At 54.4% G+C, this 16,029-nt stretch overlaps 1 protein-coding gene across 2 annotated transcripts; it reads right to left on the reverse strand.

Moving 5' to 3' along the window:
* Window positions 1–8,851: 8,851 nt before the first annotated feature.
* AQP3 (aquaporin 3 (Gill blood group)) lies at window positions 8,852–15,784 on the reverse strand. 2 transcript variants are annotated; one of them, XM_017892094.1, is made up of 6 exons: window positions 15,446–15,784; window positions 11,454–11,580; window positions 11,009–11,146; window positions 10,540–10,658; window positions 9,980–10,197; window positions 8,852–9,889 (listed from the first exon to the last, which is right to left on the reverse strand). In XM_017892094.1, the coding sequence occupies exons 1-6, from the start codon at window positions 15,551–15,553 to the stop codon at window positions 9,721–9,723; spliced, it is 879 nt and encodes a 292-aa protein (XP_017747583.1). In that variant the 5' UTR covers window positions 15,554–15,784; the 3' UTR covers window positions 8,852–9,720. The 2 variants fall into 2 exon arrangements, with proteins under 2 accessions (XP_017747583.1, XP_017747585.1); XM_017892096.1 differs by lacking the exon at window positions 9,980–10,197.
* Window positions 15,785–16,029: the final 245 nt, after the last annotated feature.

Here is a 16,029-nt window from a genome sequence, read left to right on the forward strand (position 1 = left end):
CCGCGCCCGGCCAATTTTTGCTTTCTAGTAGAGACAGGGTCTCATCATGTTGGCCAGTCTGGTCTTGAACTCCTGGCCTCAGGTGATCCACCCACCTTGGCCTCCCAAAGTGCTGGATTACAAGCATGTAATCGGTCAATAAATGTTTGATGAAATAATAAACAAATACATGAGTCAGGTGCTGTGGCTCACGCCTATAATTCCAGCACTTTGGAAGGCTGAGGTGGGAGGATCGCTTGAAGCTAGGAGTTCGAGACCAGCCTAAGGAACATGGGAAAACCTCATTTCTACAAAAAAAATTTGAAAAATTAGCCAGGCATGGTGGCGCGTAGCTGTGGTGCCAGCTACTCAGAAGGCTGAGGTGAGAGGATCACTGATGGAGACAGAGGCTGCCGTGAGCCATGTTCGTGCCACTGCACTCTAGCCTGGGTGACAGAGCAAGACCTTGTCTCAAAAAAAAAAAAAGATCAATAATAAAATAAGGGCCGGGCATGGTAGCTCACGCCTGTAATCCCAGCACTTTGGGAGGCCGAGATGGGCAGGTGTCTTGAGGTCAGGAGTTCAAGACCAGCCTGGCCAACATGGTGAAACCCCGCCTCTACTAAAACTACAAAACAAAATTAGCTGGGTGTGGTGGCAGGCGCCTGTAGTCCCAGCTACTCGGGAGGCTGAGGTGAGAGAATCTCTTGAACTCAGGAGGCGGAGGTTGCAGTGAGCCAAGATCATGCCATTGCACTCCAGCCTGTGCAACAGAGCAAGACTCTGTCTCAAAATAAATAAATAATAATAATATTAAAATAAACAAGCTCTCTAGCAGAAAGGCTGGGAGATACTCTTTTCCACATGAGACTCTTCCAGGAGCCCTTCTGCAGATGTCTGCTGGCCTCCTCAACCCTGTGCCCCTCAAGGGATCCCCTACAGGTCCTCCTCTTTCCTAGTAGGAGTCCAAATCCCTGGGACAGCACAAAGCATTGTCACTTTCTGTTCAGCCCCTGGCAGTTGGACCCGTCGAGGCTTCTGTCTGCAGTCAGGTGTCTCTGGGCTTAGAAGATGTACCCTGAGACTGGGGACCCAGGCCTGGACAGGCCACTGCCTTACCCAGTAGCTTTGTGCAAGTCACCTGTATTTGAGACTCAGCTTCCTGCTCTACAGAACTGCAGTAAGGGTGTGGATCCATTGACTTCAGAGGGTAAGATGGCCCTGACTCTCCTGCTGCCTGCGTTTCTAAACTGTGAGACAGTGGCTGCTCTATCAGTTGGAAATCAGGAGTTTTAGTCTATCCTGCTGTTCGCTTATTCAGCAATTATTTGTCAACAGCTATGGTGTGTGCCTGCCCAGGCACTCGGACTCAGCCACAGTCTACAAACCTCCTGCTTCCCAGCCACTTGCTCTGAAAATCTGGGTTGTGATCTCAAAACCTAAAGACTTCCCAACCCCATGTCCTGACTTCTGTGTCTCGTTTGGAGTATCGCGACCCCCCACCCCGTACCCCCAGTCCTGTGCCCACCTCCACACACACTGCCGCTCTGTCCGACTCAGTACATCGATGTGTGGCTTCTGGCCCCCACAGGTAGGAGTGTGGGTGAGTGTGGATTGGAGTGTGAGTGCCCCTGTGAGTGTAAGGCTGTGTGATGTAAGGATGTGGAGTGTGGGTGTGTATCTGAGTGTGTTTACGCATGTGAGTGTGTAATGAGTGACAATCGCTGTCAGGGCTTGTCTGACTGCAGTTGGATCAAATGTGGAGTGAGTGTGCCGTGTGTGGGGGTGTGGATGAGCCAGTGTGGATGTGCATGATTTTGTGTGAGGATGTGCAAAGCCCCAGTCCCTCGTCAGTCAAAACAGACACACCCTCACATGCATGTGGGCACATATGCATTCCAAGGGTCGAAGGTGGCTAAGCTGTAAGCCCATCTTCTGATAAGGGAAGACTTTGTCCACAGGCCAGCGATCACTCTCCCCTCCCCACCCCAACATGGAAGTGGGGATCCTGCAGCTAAAGGTCGCCTCTGTCAGGAACGAGTACCCTGAGACTGGGGTCCACAGTCCACCTCCCACCTCAAACCAGGCCGCCTCCTCCTCTCTCTCGGCTGCTTTCCAGCCCAGCCCTGGCAGTGACCCTGGACCGAGAGGCGAAGGATGGGGTGGTGGCCAGACATTCCAGGTGCCTCCCCGGCTGTGGGGGGCATTTCCATGGAGATGAGCAGCCAACCATATGAAGATGATTATCAGGGCTCCCAGGGTCCCTTCCCCCAGCCTCTCCCAGACAGACCTCTTTAGCACTAAGCCCTACCAGGAAGTGTGACAAGAACCCACTGCTTCTCACAGGAGCTTCTGAAAAAGGCAGAGACCACAGAGCCATGGGAGTGTCCCCAAAACAGCTTCCCTGACGCAAGAGGCCAAAGAAGTTGGCCAAGGCAATTAGAGCTGGTTTAAGGCTTTATCCCCAGAGATCTCTAGAAGCAGGGGACAGTGCCACCCACTTCTTCTTCACACGTTATATTTCAACTCTGACCTGGAGGTATGACCAAGGCAATAGAGGGTGGGGGCCCCTAGAGGAGTCAGGGTGGCTAGTTTGCAGCCCACTCATCACCCCACCCCACTGACAATCTCACATCCCTAAGACGTGCCGGTTAGTGTCCCCTAGGCTTCCTGTGCTTTGGCCATACACAGGGCTGGGAAGGGGCACCGATCCTTTTCTGGCTCCCAAAGCTGCTGGGACTCTCAGTGTGTTGGTGAGAGATGGAAGAGGTTCCCAGAGTCACTGCAGTTGTCCTGGTTTCTGCCCTGTTCTTGAGGAGCTAAAGTGGGATGTCAATGAGACTTCAGAAAGAACTTCCTGATAGGAGGCTGTGAAACAAGATTATTAAACGCAGATTGAGTTTTTGCTTGTGCCCTCAACCTTCTGGGACTGACTCCTGGCTATGATTCCACATACACCACCCTCTGAACCTGAACTCCTGTTTCATCACCATCACCACTCTCAACCCCTGCCATATCCCCTGAGCCCTATGAGGGGATGGAATGCCCAGCTCTCCCTTTCTCAGGAGCCTGAATTTTCTGGAGAAGGCCCAGAGTGGAAAAGAGACTCTGGCTTCCATCTCCCCTAAGCCCAGGCTGCCTAGGGAAAGCTGACTCCACTGAAGCTAGAGGGACTGGAGCTTGACTCCCAGGCTGACTAAGGCCCCACAGAAGTTCCAAGCTCCTGGAACTAAAGCAGATGGCCTTGGGGAGTCAGGCGTCACTTCCAAGCCTGTCTTCATGCTGTCCTTCCCCACAGTACACACGGAGCTCAGGAGGAGTCATCGTTACCATCATTATAGCTTCCACTTCAAAAGCCCTTACTGCCACATCTGCCATTGTTCTGATGCATGCGTTAATCCACTTACCCCACCTTGCACAACCTAATGAGGCACGTACTATTACTATCCCCATTTCACAGAGGAAGAAACTAAAGTGCAGAGAGGTGACATCAGTCAGGGATGCCGCAGGAACAGATGGTGCCCTCTGAGGTTTCACTGAAGAGAGCCTGAGGAGGAACTATTTACACAGGTGGCGGTAGAGTCAAGGGGACCAACCAGGGACGGCTTGGGCACTAACCAACAGCAGCCACTCCCCTTCAGCCAGAAGAGGCAAGGGGAGAGCAGTGTTCTGGAATGCAGGAAAAACCAGAGCCCTGGAAAAGGCATGAATACTCTGACCTTTATTCCCCCCACCCTCCCTGTCCTCTGGTTTCTTTTTTTTTTTTTTTTTTTTTTGAGACGGAGTCTTGCTCTGTCACCCAGGCTGGAGTGCGGTGGCGCGATCTCCACTCACTGCAAGCTCCGCCTCCCGAGTTCACGCCATTCTCCTGCCTCAGCCTCCCGTGTAGCTGGGACTACAGGCACCCGCCACCACGCCCGGCTAATTTTGTATTTTAGTAGAGACAGGGTTTCACCGTGTTAGTCAGGATGGTCTCGATCTCCTGACCTCGTGATCCGCCCATCTCGGCCTCCCAAAGTGCTGGGATTACAGGCGTGAGCCACCGCGCCCGGCCTATCCTCTGGTTTCCTAGCTGTGTCTCCCTTTTGCCAAACCCAGCTCAAAGCCTGAGGGCAAGAATGCACCGGGAATGCCACCCGTAGAGATTAGCCTCCTGAGACACAGAGCAGGATAAAGACTGGATCTGGGGAGATGGAGACTCCCACCCACCCAAGATCCTGTGGCTGGGAAAGGCTCATTTGGAACCCAGGTAATCTGCATTCAGAGCTCTACTCCCTGAGACCTTGCAAAATGCTATCTGGGGAAGGAGTTGAGAAGACGGGTCTAGTGCAGGCTCTGCTGCACTGCTCTGTGACTCTAGATGAGACTCTAGTTTTGCCTTTACACAAAGAGGAGGTGGTCTCTCCTGGCACCCTCCACAGCCTAGGTTCCCAGACCAGACACAGCCTCTGTGTTTCCACTGCCACCCCCTCCCCTACCTCAGACAAACCTGGCACCAAAGGCCAAAGCCCGGGGCATGGAGATGCTGAGTCCCTGAGGAGCCCATACCAAGCTGCAGGGCAGACACACCCTTTCCCATGCCCCCGTCAGACTTGGAGGTTCTACCCAGGAAGCCTCCTTCCAGTCTCCCTGGCAGTCCCAGTGTCTCCATCTCCATATCTACTTTCTTTGTACTACCACATTCCCAGGGCCCATAGCTCAGGGGTCCTACCCACAAGACAGGCCTCTTCCTCCCAGCCAGAAGGTGGGGGGCCCTGCTTAGGGCAGCAACCTCACAAACCATTCCTCCTAGGCTGTCTTTGGCCCCTGGGGTCTCTGTACTGGGTGGAGTAGTCCCTCTTCTCCCCTTCCCACCCCACCCAACTCCACCCCACCCACGTTTCCCCAAACCTAGAGGTGCCCCACCTAGGTTTTCAGAAAAACAAAATCAAGAGGAAAGAGGAAGGAGGGAGCTCATTACCAGGAATTAAGGAGGAGGCCTGCCCTAGGGGAACACAAGTTGGACTGGGCTGGCAGGAAGAGATACACACTGAATACACAGAGGTGTACTTAAAATACACTGAGAGAGGGGCTCAGAGGAACATGTGGAGATGTGGTCCGAGGGTCATAGTCCAGGATGTTCACTCAGAGGTACACAAAGAGAGACCCAGACACAAGGCCCGGTGTGGTGGTTCATGCCTGTAATCCCAGCACGTTGGGTGGCCAAGACAGGTGGATCACCTGAGGTCAGGAGTTCAAGACCAGCCTGGGCAACATGGTGAAGACCCGTCTTGACTAAAAATACAAAAGTTAGCCGGGCGTGGTGGCGCACACCTGTAATCCCAACTACTCGGGAGGCTGAGGCAGGAGAATTGCTTCAATCCAGGAGGCAGAGGTTGCAGTGAGCCAAGATCACACCATTGCACTCCAGCCTGGATGACAAAAGCGAAACTCCATCTCAAAAAATACAAATAATAATAATAAAAAAAGAAAGACCCAGATACAAAGAGTCAGGCAGTGAGAAAGACTTGAAAAGAGACAGAGGCATGGTCTGCCAGAGGTTTGGACCCACAGAGACATAACCAGATACATTGAAAGAAAGGCACAACCAGAAACACTGAGAAGTGCACACTTGCCTGTGTGCACACACACACCGAGGCAGGCACACTAAGAAACAGGAATCAAGCTCAAGTTTCACAGAGACTGATTTTAACCCAAGCAGATCCAAATTTTAAGGAAACATGGGCTTCTCCAAAGTGGGCCATGGAGATAGCTCAGCACAGGAAGAAGAGACAGAGGTGAGGTGGGGGATGTGATTCACCCTCCATGTCCTCCCCAGAAAATGGATTACGTGGAATGGGAGAAGATACCTTCCTTTTTTTTTTTTTTTTTTTTTTTTTTTTTCCCAAGGACAGAGTCTTGCCTTCTGTCGCCCAGGGCTGGAGTGGCCAGTGGTGCGATCTTGGCTCACTGAAGCTTCCACCTCCCAGGTTTCATGCCATTCTGCCTACTCAGCCTTCCCAGTAGCTGGGAACTACAGGCGCCTGCCTGCCCGCCCCGCTTAATTTTTTGTATTTTTTAGTGGAAGAACGGGGATTTCAGCCGTGTTAGCCAGGAGGGTCTTGATCTCCTGACCTCGTGATCCGCCTGCCTTGGCCTCCCAAGTGGCTTGGGATTACAGGGCGTGAGCCAACCATGTCCAGGCCAGGAGAAGAAAATACCTTTTCTAAAGAAGATGAAGAGTTGGTCTTGCTAGGACTCTGACAGCCAGAAACTGCTGGTGGAAGGTACACCTGGAGGTGGGGTTTGAGGAGGTGGGGAAGCCTTCCCTCCTACCCCTGGAGGGGTCCACCTACAGCTTGCTGCAATGGCTCATGTCCCTATCAGCCCGCTGCCCTGCACCCACCTGCTCCTGGTCCCTGGACCCACTGCTTCTGGTTCCATGGCTCTCGCATGGCCTGACCCCTCCAGGCAACATGTTTCCTTGGCTGCGGTCGCGTGCTTCTTTTGCCCTGCATCCTGTGTGTGAGCCCCTTCTTTGTCTCCCCTCCCATCTCTCCCAAGAGCCCTTCTTGAAGTCAGGAACACAGCAACGCCACGCCCTCAATACTTCCTCCCTCCCCTTCTCAGGAAATCAGAAATCCATGGAAGGCAATCTGAGGAGGAAAGAGGATATTGAATTCAATGACCGTTAAAAAAAAACAGCTTTGAATCCCTCCCTTCCACTGCCTTCCCAACCCCCCAACCCCACTCCCCCATCCCCCCCACCCCCCCAACCCCCCCCCCCGTCTCTGGTTTCTGCAGGAAAAATCAGGAGGTGACATTTATTGAGGATTTACCATCTGCTGGTCACTGTGTTAGGTCTTTTCCATGAATCATCTTCCATTATTTCCTCCTCTCAATATCTCCCAATTCACGGATAAGGGAGGTTCAGGAAAAGAACATGACTACCCCAAGGTCACCCAGCTAGAGAGAGAATCCCAGCTGGTCCAGGAACCCAGGTTTGCCTACCCATTAATTACTGCACCAAAAGTGCTGCCACCACCCTCTGGGCTGACTGGTCAGGGTCAGCAGCAGGATTTGAGAGCAAGGGGTGACAGAAGGACATGGGGCATGCTGGGAAGGACAGCAAGGTGAGGGCAGCCCAGGTGGGACTGGTGTGGCTGGAATGACCCTCTGCAGCCGTATTCCCCTCCCAAGGTTTGCCCTTCCTCCCTGCAGGGCCTGGGAAGGGGACACTCCCTCTGGCTCAGGTCCCCCCCACATTCCGGACACGCCTCTTGGGAGCTGGGGACAAAGAAGGGATAGAAACCTAAAATGGAACTGCCTTCTCCTGCCCTCACTTCCCCAGGCAGATTCTTGGCTGTGTGACCCTGTGTTTGCCACCCACCCTCTCTGGGCCATGGTCTCATCTGTGAAGGCTGGAGAGCAAAGGCTGGCTTAGCTTCTAAAAACCACAATTCTCGGCCGGGCGCGGTGGCTCAAGCCTGTAATCCCAGCACTTTGGGAAGCCGAGACAGGCGGATCACAAGGTCAGGAGATCGAGACCATCCTGGCGAACATGGTGAAACCCCATCTCTACTAAAAAATACAAAAAACTAGCCGGGCGAGGTGGTGGGCGCCTGTAGTCCCAGCTACTCGGGAGGCTGAGGCGGGAGAATGGCGAGAACCCAGGAGGCGGAGCTTGCAGTGAGCTGAGATCCGGCCACTGCACTCCAGCCTGGGCGACAGAGCGAGACTCCGTCTCAAAAAAAAAAATAAAATAAAACCACAATTCTCCTGCCACACCCAGGGATCCTCTGGTGCCCACAGGGTTCGCTCAGAGTGAGGATTGGGTAGGGGATGCCTTCCCTTGTATTTCATGAAGTTTCCCTTGATGAAACTTGAGGAGGGTGTGGGAAGGAAGAAGCAAATGAGAAAAGCTTCCTGTTCTCAGGTGTGCTGAGCCCGTTGCTTTTCTGGGCAAGTCAGAGTGCCAGAGTCAATCGTCCCACCTCCTGCCTTACTGGGCACAGAGGTACCTCTGTAGAAATGAAATGACTGAAGAAATGAAGCAGGAGGGGAAATGAGCATGAACCAGCTGCGGGTCTCGGCACTTCAGACAGCTAACTAGAAGATGCTGGAAGAGTGAGGCAGAGCAGGGATGGCTTCCCGGAGGAAGAGGTGTTAAAGCAGATCATTAATGAGTAAAGATGTGAGATGGGACTTTAGAGCAAAGTCTGAAGACACAAAAATGTAGAAACACAAAGTAGGCTGAGGCAGATGGAGCCGTGTGAGAGGAGTAGGGTTGGGAGTTGGGTCCTGGAGGCTCTGAATGCCAGATGGAGGGTTGTGGGTGGTCTCCAGATGGGCACTTTCAGCAGGGGTTTTGAAGAGATCCCTCTGGTTGCTTTGTAGACTGACTGGGGCAGGCCTAGAGGCAGGGATGCTGCCAACGGGGCTGTGGCCAAGGTCTGGGTGGAGGTTATGGAGCTGAACAGCTGCAGGTTGTGGAGGACAATACAGGTTCCAGTCTGATGGGTCTCCTCCAGCAACAGGGAACTCGCCACCTCCTGGGCAGCAGTTCTCCCTTTTGGGCAGCTCTGCAGCAAGATCTTCCCTGCATGGGGCTCAAGCCTTTTCCGGGGTGATGTGTGGGTACAGGGATTGGGAAGAAGATTCCATTCATTATGCTGGGGTACCCATGAGGAGGAAGCTTGGGGGAAAGTTTGGGACCACTGAGTCCAGACTGAGAGGCTTGGCGAAGAGGCTCTCTAACCTCTCTGTATGACCCCCAGGGCAACCTGACCACATCAGACACTCAGCCGGGCACCCTGGCTCACTGTGGGCATGCTGAAGCTCCTTAACTGGCCCCAGAAAAGCAGTAGAGCAAGCAGAAGGAGATTTGCACAACTGGAGGTTTTAGGCACACATTTTATTTATTTTTTTAAATATAAAAGATAAAAGAGTACATTGTTGAGTGGAGGATTAAAGGAACAACGACTCTTTCTAGAGTGGGGTCTCCCAACCCCGATCCCTAAGACTGTAACATCTGCTACATACATTCAAAACAAAACAAAACAAAAGCAAACATGAAACTTATGACCTGGACTTCACCCCACCCTTCATGCCTGTGTTATGACAGAAACACGTCCCACCGCTCCTACTTATGTATGTACATCCAGAGCTCCAAACCTGAGCTGTGGCTGCCTCCTCCCAGCCCTTCCCACATCCATCCTACCTCCCAAAAGCCTGTAGAAGCACCCACTTAGAAAAAAAGGCAGACGCACACATACACAGAAACACATCTATCTGCAGCTCCTCCATGTGGAGCCCCTGAAACACACACCCTGGCACTTTCCTCTCCTCATGCACAGAGGGACAGGCTGCCTTCCCCCGTCTCTGGGGTCCCCCAACAGCCAGAATCCCTTCCAACTGGTCCCTTGCCCTGAATATCTGGGAAACCACACACACACACATACACACACATGCACACACACGCACACACACATATACCTGCTGCCCATTTCTCTTCCCGTGGGAGACAAAAGGATGTATTCACCCAAATTCCAGTTCCACCCCAGCTTAGGGGCAGTGGCCTAAGGTGCTATTTGGGCAAGGTCCAGTGAACTCCTGAAGGGGCTGTCTCGTGGGGTGAGGGTGGATAAGGAGCTCCTTAGCCTGGAAGGGTAGATCCTGAAGAGGCTTCTTGGGAGTGGCCCTTGGACAGTCAGTGGATGCTCAAGGCCAGCGCTGTGGAGTGGGGAGATGGCCGCTGCCCACTCAGATCTGCTCCTTGTGCTTCACATGGGCCAGCTTCACATTCTCTTGCTCGGTGGAGGGTGGAGGCTGCTCCAGGTGGCAGCCGATCATCAGCTGGTACACGAAGACACCCGCAATGGAGCCCAGGAGTGGGGACACGATGGGCACCCACCACCAATGCTGGCCGGTCCTGGGGAGAACAGACACTCATGGTCAGGGACGTGGGGGGCGGGGCAGAGGAGAGGCAGGCTGGGGTGAGCTGGGTGGGGACTGTACTCACGTGAAGACTTCAGAGCCCCAGCCCGCGAGGGCTGTAAAAAGACGGGGTCCAAAGTCCCGGGCAGGGTTGACGGCATAGCCGGAGTTGAAGCCCATGGAGGTGCCGATGACCAGGACCACCAGGCCCACGGTGAAGGCCTCCAGGCCTCGGGGTACAGGGTTGTTGTAGGGGTCAACAATGGCCAGCACACACACGATGAGGGAGGCTGTGCCTATGAACTGGGGAGTGGGGAGAACAGGGTAAGCAGCAGCTCCCTCCCTTTCTCCCTTTCTCTGATCCCTCCTTCCGTCCCCTACCTTCCCTCTAGCTCCTAGACTCCTGTCAGTGCCTGCCCATGCTTTCCTCCTGAAAGCAATGGTGCTAGAATGTCTGCATGCACAAGAACCCGCTGGAGAGCCACATGTTTTATAAGTACCTGCCACCATGTTCTGATGCGGGTTACCCTACAGATTTGAGAAATCCTGCTACAGTCAAGGAGTCCTGTCCCCGAGCCAGCCCATGAGCTACCAAGGTAACTCGGTCCCCTCCCTGAGTTCCCCTCACATGTCCCCAGCCCATACCTGGTCAAAGAAGCCATTGATCATATCCAAATGTCCAGAGGGGTAGGTAGCAAAGATGCCAGCTGTGCCATTGGGGCCCGAAACAAAAAGCTGGTTGTCGGCAAAGTGCCAGATTGCATCTGGTGACAGATTAGACCCAGAGTGAGCTAGGGGAGAGGCCTGAGCCCAGCCTTCCCTCTCAGGTGTGCCCTCCCCACCCTCCCACTGGTTATGGGTAAGTAGCAATACTGCTGTATTGCACCAGGCAGAGGGGATGACATGGGGTGGGGTGGAGGGCCTGAGACTCTGTTGTTGCCCAACTTGTTTCTTTCCCCTCGTGCCCCCCACCTTGGCCCTATGTGTGAATGAGTGAGTCATGAGCCCAGGGCCTGGGCAGGCCCTAGCCGTCTGTCATCAAAAGGCCTGGTGCCAGCTGGTCCTGAACAGAGGGAGGGGGGTAGTGGAGGAGGACAGGGTGGGGAATGCTTACCATAATACAGCCCAAAAACGATTCCAGCACCCAAGAATGCTCCCAGTGTCTGTGCCAGGGTATAGATGGGCAGCTTGATCCAGGGCTCACGAGCCAGGAAGCACATGGCAAAGGTCACAGCAGGGTTCAGGTGGGCCCCTGAGCAGAGGGGACATGGGACCTATTAGCTGCAGCCTGCCACAGTCGGGAGACTAGGGTCCCCTGAGAAGAGGTGCAGAGAGGGGTTTCTTGCACAGGATGGCGGTTGTTCTATGTAGCAGGCCAGTTGATAATCTCTGATTCCAAGGTGAGAGTCAAAGGTTCTAAGTGTCAAGTGTCTTCTCCACCCTTCTTTCCCAGGGGGCCAAAGCAGAGGCCACAGCCATGACCTGCCCTTAGGAATGCCAGGACACCTAGTGGGAATGCTATTGAGGGTCAAGGGCTGGGGGCAGGGTTAAGGCCTTACCAGAGACCTGGCCAGCGATGAGGATGCCCAGAGTGACAGCAAAGCCAAAGGCCAGGTTGATGGTGAGGAAACCGCCATGGGTGCCCCGGCTGAGCACAACCTGGGCCACGGAGCCACAGCCAAACATCTGTTAGGAAGAACAAGGCAGGGAGGGTGAGGACCAGCAACTCTCACTCCAGAAGGAAGGGGTGAAGCCAGCAACCTGCCCACCCGCCACCACTGGGAGGAGTAGAGGCCCTTCCTGGACCCAAACCCAAACCCCTTCTGCTGCAATTGCACCCTCCAGAAAAAGGACACATGCCTTCCCACCCCCACTGTCCCAACCCTAATATAAGAGGGCCCTAGGGAAAGCGCTGGAAGCAGGGTCTGTGACTGGGATCCTAGAAGATGACTGAACCATCTTCACTGATTTTCCTTGAATTTCAGCAGTAGGTTTAGGGGAACAGCTTTCACCTTAGCACAAGTTTCTCCGCAGCCCTTCAGGCCTGGACCGTAAAGGTGGGAAGCCTCTCACTCATCCCCCAGCTGCCCCAAAGAAAAGCTCATGTGGGCCAGGTGCAGTGGCTCACACCTACAATCCCAGCACTTTGGTAGTTCGAGGCGGGTGGATCACCTGAGGTCAGGAGTTTCAGACCAGCCTGGCCAACATAGCGAAACCCCATCTCTTTTTTTTTTTTTTTTTTTTTTTTTTTTTTTGGTTGAGGGGCAGAATCTCACTCTGTCCGCCGGGGCTGGAGTGGCAGTGGCCGGATCTCAGCTCCACTGCAAGCTCCCGGCCTCCCGGGTTTACGCCATTCTCCTGCCTCAGGCCCCTCCCGAGTAGCTGGGAAAGCTACAGGCCGGCCCCGCCACCTTCGCCGGCTAGTTTTTTTGTATTTTTAGTAGAGATGGGGTTTCCACCGTGTTAGCCAGGATGGTCTCGATTCCTGACCTCAGTGATCCGGCCGTCTCGGCTCCCAAAGTGGCTGGGATTACAGGCTTGAGGCCCACGCGCCCGGCCCGGCAAGAAAAGCCCATCTCTACCTGAAAATACAAAAAATTAGCTGGGCCCGTGGTGGTGGAAACACCTGTAATCCTAGCTACTCAGGAGCTGAGGCAGGAGAATCAGCTTGAACATGGGAGGGCAGATGTTTGGGCAGTGAGCCGAAGATTTGTGCCACTGCCTCCAGCCTGGGCGACAGAGTGGGACTCCATCTCAAAAAAAAAAGAGTTAAAAAGAAAAGAAAAGCTCATGTGGTGGTGGTAGTGTTGGCAATAGGGGACACAAATAAATAGGGAGGAGACCAGAAGTGAGATTGAATCCACTTCTCCTGAGTCCAGGATGTCAGAGCCCCAGCTCTCACCATGTCCCCCTTCCTTTACCTGTCCCTGTCCCAGTGCCTCCTTTCTTCACCCATGACCTCTCTGCTCTCAGGGGTCCGGATTCCCCACTCAGATTTGGAGGTCCTACAGACAGGGATCTGAGTGGCTCCTCTTACTATCCCCAGCCCGGGACCCAGGGCAGTAGAAATGGGGAGATCAGTTCTAAACTTTTTGCCAAAAATGGGGGAACTAAAAAAGACTAAGACCCCTGGTGTTCTACAAATATAGAACATACTGGAGCCAGCTGTGGTGGCTCACACCTGTAATCCCAGCACTTTGGAGGTTGAGATGGGAGGATCTTGAACCCAGGAGTTTGAGACCAGCCTGGGCAACATAGTGAGATCCTGTCTCTAAAAAAGAACGTACTATGTCTATTCCCCTTGTTCAAGCCTGAAAATACTTCCACAGCAGCTGTAAAGAATTGTTGCCCCGAGCCCCCTAAGTGTCCCTCAAAGCTGCTCAAATGCCTTCCCCTGGTCTCCTCTCCCCACTGCCCATAACTAAACGTTTTATGCTCACAGAGCAGGCAGTTTCCAGGACCTGTGCTACGGGCCCTGTTTATTCTGATGGGTCAGTGCCTGCTGTTCCGGATGGTTAAGCATTTTGATTATCATCCCAGAAAGACCAAGAGATAATGGAGAAGCCAGCGGCAATGACATGGGGCAAAGGTGTGCAGGCAGGTGAGAACAAAGATCAGAGATTGCAGGTGTATGTATGAGGAGGGGTAGTGGGAGACAGGCACATGAGGGTCTGAGGCCCCCTGCCCGTGCTTGGGAGGCCCTGGCCGCAGCTCCTTGCCTGCCAAAGGCTCAGACCTGGCTCCATCCCAGGAGGCCTTGGAGGGAGGAGCTGTCAGAGCCAGTTCCACCACCTTGGGGCTAATCTTCCTCTTCCTCCCCCACCCCCTTCCCTGAGTTCTCAGCCAGCACCACCCCCTGCCCTAACACCAGGTATCTCAAAGAAAGGGGCTTTCCTCACCCCAAAGCCAACCCTGATTCTGCCACTGCAGGCCTAGGCTCCCAACACACAGGTATGCAGGCAGGCATTCATCCACTACACAGGGACCCCCAGGCCTGCCCCTCCAGTTCATGCAGTCCTTGAAGTTTTGCTTCTCACTGATATCCAATACCTCACATCCATCTGAGCCTGCAAGCCTTCCCCCACAAATTTAACACCCTTCTTTTGTGGTCTGGGATAAGCCTGATGATCCTGGGGCTCAGTGGGAGGACTAACGGCTCCTTTGTGAGAGAGTGAACTGAGACTTGGGAGGGAATGAGGAAGCCCCTCCAGGAAAATAGAAGACATCATCCTCCCCTGGCCTGGCTGCTCTAAAATAGGTGGCTGGACTCAGGACTCAGATAGGAGTGGGGGCTCCGAGGCAGGAGGGTGATAAAAGCCACCTCCTATTGCCTTCTTGGCACACAAGAGAGGGGCCAGGGCTGGCTGATAGGACCACTAATCTTATGGGAGGCTGTGGATAAAATACCCCCTGTGGCTTCCCCACTTCCTATCCTTGGAAGCCAGAAGTGGGTCAGCCCTCCTCTGCCCATAGATCCTGCTCCTCTACCATTTGGGGATCCGTACCCCTTAGTTAAGCTTCCTAGTCCACAGTGGGCCAGCTGGTCTGTACTACCTAGGGCTGGGGCAGGAACAGAGTAACCCACCCACTGCAATGTAGCAACTGAACCCAGAGGAAAACAGGTGTAACCACATGAGCGGCTGAAAATCAGACAGAAACTGGGACAGGAAATAGGACCATTACTGGTGGGTCTGCCAGACTTAAGAAGTGCAAACAGAGTCACCCAGAACAAAACCAGGGTGAAACTGGTGTAACCAAGGAGTAACTAGGACTGAGGAGTAACCCAGACAGGGAAATACCTAACTCAGAGAACCCACGGAGTAACCAAGAGACCAGGGAATAACCAGAATGCTTGTCCTCTTCTGCTGAGACGCTGACAGCATCTGTCTGGATAACAGATAGGGCCTGGGAGTCGCTTGGCACCAGGGGAGCAACTTTAGACAGGTGTCCTCTGTGTTTGGGCCTAGCTTCCTCCCACCCTCCTACCGTCAGAATCTGCCTCCCATCCCACTTCGCTGTTTGCAGCCCATGTGGCCTGCGCCCTCTGCCCCTACTTGTGCAAACTGTCCTCACTCACTGCAACTTTTAGACTTTTTGAGGCTTAATTATTCATTAGAGGCCAGACACCCACGACCCAAATAACCTAATAATGGCTCATTTGCCTCCGCTCCTTCCCCTGCCTCTGGGGGCTGGGATTCTGGGAAACTGGAGGGCTGTGGGAGGCAGGGGAAGTGGCTGGGGGTCCCAGACTGCAAGGGTGACCGCTTCCCCCAGCCTGTGGGCTGAGTCACTTGTGGGAGGTAAACGATCGGCACTGTCACTGGGGAGTAACAGCTGTCATTCTGGCGAGTCGGAGCTGTCAGAGATGGGGTTAGAACTGTGGGGAAGAGGACTTTGGAAGTCAGCTTGATCCGCCGGGGTTAAGCGTGGGGGTCAGAGCTGGGGAGGTGCGTCCAGTCCACCTTGGAAAACACAGCCCCTTCGGGGAAGTGAGCGTTTGGGGAGTGCAAGGGCTGGAGAGAGAAAGGTTTTCCCGGCTCCCTCCACTCACCACGAGGATGAGGGTCCCCAGGCATTCGGCCAGCGCCTGGCGGAGCAGCCGATAGCGGATGTGGAGCATCTCCCCGCAGCGGGACATCAGCTCCTTCTGTCGACCCATGGCGGGGCAGGCGGCGGCGCTGTCTGGCGGGCAGGGGTAGCGGGAGGAGGCAGGCGCAGCGAGCAGCGGCCTCCAGCGCTGGTGGCTCCCTTTATAGGAGCGCAGGAGACACGGGCCCCGCCCGCCCTGCAGCCCCGCCCTGCAGTCCCGGAGCGTGGAGGAGTGGGCGCCCCCTCACCCCCGCCCCACCTCGGCTGGGAGGCTGGTGCGGACGTTGAGTGGGCGGAGCTGGAGAGGAAGGTGGCGTGGCGGGGCGGGCATGGAGTGTGAGGAGCTTTACGGGAGGGGTGGCCTTCAGAGGGCACTTAGGGGAGGGGGCGTCATGGGAGCTGAGAGGCTTAGGCAGATCTGAGAGCCAATGGTGGGAGTATAGGCAGGGTTCAGGGCCATGGCTGGGGAGGATGCAGCTGTCATAGAGACCACCTGGGCCCTGTGATCACCCCACTTCCTTGGGAGCGGAAGGAGACCTGTCAAAG

Source organism: Rhinopithecus bieti, unplaced genomic scaffold (genome assembly GCF_001698545.2).
Source record: "Rhinopithecus bieti isolate Rb0 unplaced genomic scaffold, ASM169854v2 scaffold_22042, whole genome shotgun sequence".
Classification (NCBI taxonomy): Eukaryota; Metazoa; Chordata; class Mammalia; order Primates; family Cercopithecidae; genus Rhinopithecus; species Rhinopithecus bieti.

Coding starts and splice junctions, on each gene's coding strand:
- AQP3 (XM_017892094.1), bottom strand. CDS start 15,553: ATGGGTCGACAGAAGGAGCTGATGTCCCGCTGCGGGGAGATGCTCCAC. Junction 11,147..11,453: donor CATCGCTGGCCAGGTCTCTG/GTAAGGCCTTAA, acceptor CCCTCTGCTCAG/GGGCCCACCTGAACCCTGCT. Junction 9,890..9,979: donor TGGGGCTCTGAAGTCTTCAC/GTGAGTACAGTC, acceptor TGTTCTCCCCAG/GACCGGCCAGCATTGGTGGT.